Genomic DNA, 2623 nt, shown 5'->3' on the forward strand with positions numbered 1-2623 from the left:
TTATTGGTGACGTAGTGCGACACGGCGTCGTAAACAAAGGAACGTTGTATTGTCTCTCGTCCGTTCTGTTGTTAGGATTCATGTGATGCTTTTAAAATGATAATAAAGTGAATTCAGACTTGCCGATGTACCCTGAAGTTAACCTGAGACTCAGCTGACAGGTGTCAAAGCAGCATGCCTACAGTCATGTGACTTATGAATAACATGACTTGCTTTAAATACCAGAATTTATTTCCAACTCAATGGAGTCTACTGGACTTGAACTAATCTCATCATGTGTGAAATACGTGCATTTCATTCTGTATTTGGGTTCTTTTGGTTCATTCTAAAGTCTGAGGCGTCTGATTGACCTCGTTGTATTTTAAACAACGTGTGTCCTCGTCCTGAGACTTGTGTGCAGGTTTATTACACATGTTTTGTCAACAAACCTCCATCTGACCACCAGACGTATCCACAATGAGTGTTAACATCTGGAGGGAACTTCCTGCTTTAACTTTATACACTTCCAGGTTGTTCAATCTCTATGTTTTACAAGCTCTTCATATATGTCAGTAGTAGGAACTAAAGTTCTCGCATAAATGTTGAGTACGACTGAGCTAGTGTCGTGTTTCATGTTTCACTGGGAATAATAAAACCAAAATAGTGTCTAATTTCTTGTGTATTATGATTATTGAATGATTGTTTCTTTATTTAAATACACTCGACACTTTTACATCTTTACAGTCCTGTTATCTCTTTATTTGTGCACTTTATTTAATATTTTATTGTACATTTTAATATGTTTCTATTTTTGCACTGTGTTGATTGTTTAATGTTAATCACCACGTCAAACTCATTGTATGCGCAACATACTTGGCAAATAAACGCTTCTGATTCTGATACAATATGAATGAGAAGCTCTATACTTGTGTGTGTGTGTATATACGATTATCTTCTTGACCGATTAATCGTTTGGTTTATAAAATGTAAGAAATCAGTGACACATGTCCATCCCAGCTCCTTAAAGTAAAGTGTCTGTAGAAGTCACAGAAAGGCTTCTATATTCACCAGAGGGGCGTTCACTGACCTGTTTTATATCAGAGAACTAAGCGTTTAAATCTCTTTATTTCAGACATCGAACCAGAAACACTTTGACTTCAGACGAGGAAACAGAAAGTGAAAAATGCAGATTTCTCTGTTGCAGCTGCTGGAATCTCTTTAAAGACGTCTAGAAAACAATTCCATCTTTTTCTTTCTTCACCAGACTGATAAATAAATCATTTGTCCGTTTTGTTCCTGTCAGTCGTTGAGCAGGGTGAACAGTTGTTCCTCTCCTTCGCAGTGACTCCATCTGTGATCGCGACCCACTTTTCCCACCATCGGAGGCGACATGTTGGTGCCGGTTAATCATTTCAGATCTCTCCACACAGACCTGAAACCTGTTCCATGTAGAGAAGAGCTGCTCACGCTTCCAGACATGTTGTTCAGGATCCTCTGCTTATTCCTCGTCCTGGTGTTTCTGGGTCCGGTTCATGGCGGACCCCTGACGGACCTCCACCCCAACATGACGGACCAGGAGCTGTTCTGGGGCACCGACCAGTACGACTTCTCCGTGGTGCTTCCTGCCGCGGGGTTGCAGTGTTTCTGGCACTTCGCTCACCGCGGAGAGAGATTCTACCTGAGCTTCATGGTGAGAAGAACCACGGGGCCTCCACACCAGCTTCTCTTCACGGGTCCTCTTGGTTTCAAAGATTCTGAATGTGGTTTCAAATCTAATATGTTTCTTTACCAGATTAAATATCTATGTCACAATGTTTTCCTACTTTTAAGTGAGAAAACCTTTGCTGTCGGAATACTGAACATTTTCTGCCAGAGACGTGGAAATGTAGATTGAACATAGAGACTCACATGATGTGAGCAGCAGATTTCATTTGATTTATTTGACTCATAACAAGAGTTACTGTGAACAAATAACACAGGATTAAAACTGGGCAAATGTATTTTTCATTTCACTTGATCTATACGTCTGTAGATCTATAACAGCTGCTGGAGGTAATTCTCCTGTTTCCACCTCTTCACTTTAAGTCACACGCTTCATTTACCTTCACTACGTCTGTTTACATTTGTTTGTTTTTTATCGCATCACCAACTTTTCTCTCCTCAGCCAAACATGTAAAAAGTTTGCTACATTTTGAATTTCCACTAATTAGGATTCATTCTCTGGGCACCATGAATATTTATAGTCAATGTCAAACAACAGAATTACAGATTTTCACGTCATCCACCCACAAAATCTGCTCATGTTTCCCTACAGAGTAATATAAACATACGAGGTGTAACTCTGCGTTGTATTGACCTGTCTGTCTGTCTGTCTGTCTGTCTCTGTCTCTCTCTGTCTGTCTGTCTGTCTGTCTGTCTGTCTCTGTCTCTCTCTGTCTGTCTGTCTGACTGTCTGACTGTCTCTAGGTCCAGTGGGTGATGGGAGTCGGCCATGACAGACACCTGTCTGTCACCGTCAACGCTCCCAGCAGTCTACTAGTGTCGACTGTCGATGACGCCAAGGGTCAGATCAACTTTGAGGCCGAGGAAACGGGTAGCTGTCTGTCTGTCTGTCTGTCTGTCTGTCTGTCTGTCTGTCTGTCTG

General features: G+C 41.3%; 1 protein-coding gene across 2 annotated transcripts in view; it reads left to right on the plus strand.

Moving 5' to 3' along the window:
* Window positions 1–1364: 1364 nt before the first annotated feature.
* LOC116396125 (transmembrane emp24 domain-containing protein 6-like) overlaps window positions 1365–2623 on the plus strand; it is a 2545-nt gene continuing 1286 nt past the window's right edge. For both annotated transcript variants that reach the window (XM_031870541.1, XM_031870548.1), the window contains exons 1-2: window positions 1365–1669; window positions 2446–2572. In XM_031870541.1, the coding sequence (XP_031726401.1) occupies window positions 1370–1669; window positions 2446–2572 (427 nt within the window). In that variant the 5' untranslated portion in view covers window positions 1365–1369. The remainder of the gene's footprint in view (window positions 1670–2445; window positions 2573–2623) is intronic.

The sequence above is a fragment of the Anarrhichthys ocellatus genome, unplaced genomic scaffold, assembly GCF_004355925.1.
Source record: "Anarrhichthys ocellatus isolate YVR2014 unplaced genomic scaffold, GSC_Weel_1.0 scaffold2, whole genome shotgun sequence".
NCBI classification, from domain to species: domain Eukaryota; kingdom Metazoa; phylum Chordata; class Actinopteri; order Perciformes; family Anarhichadidae; genus Anarrhichthys; species Anarrhichthys ocellatus.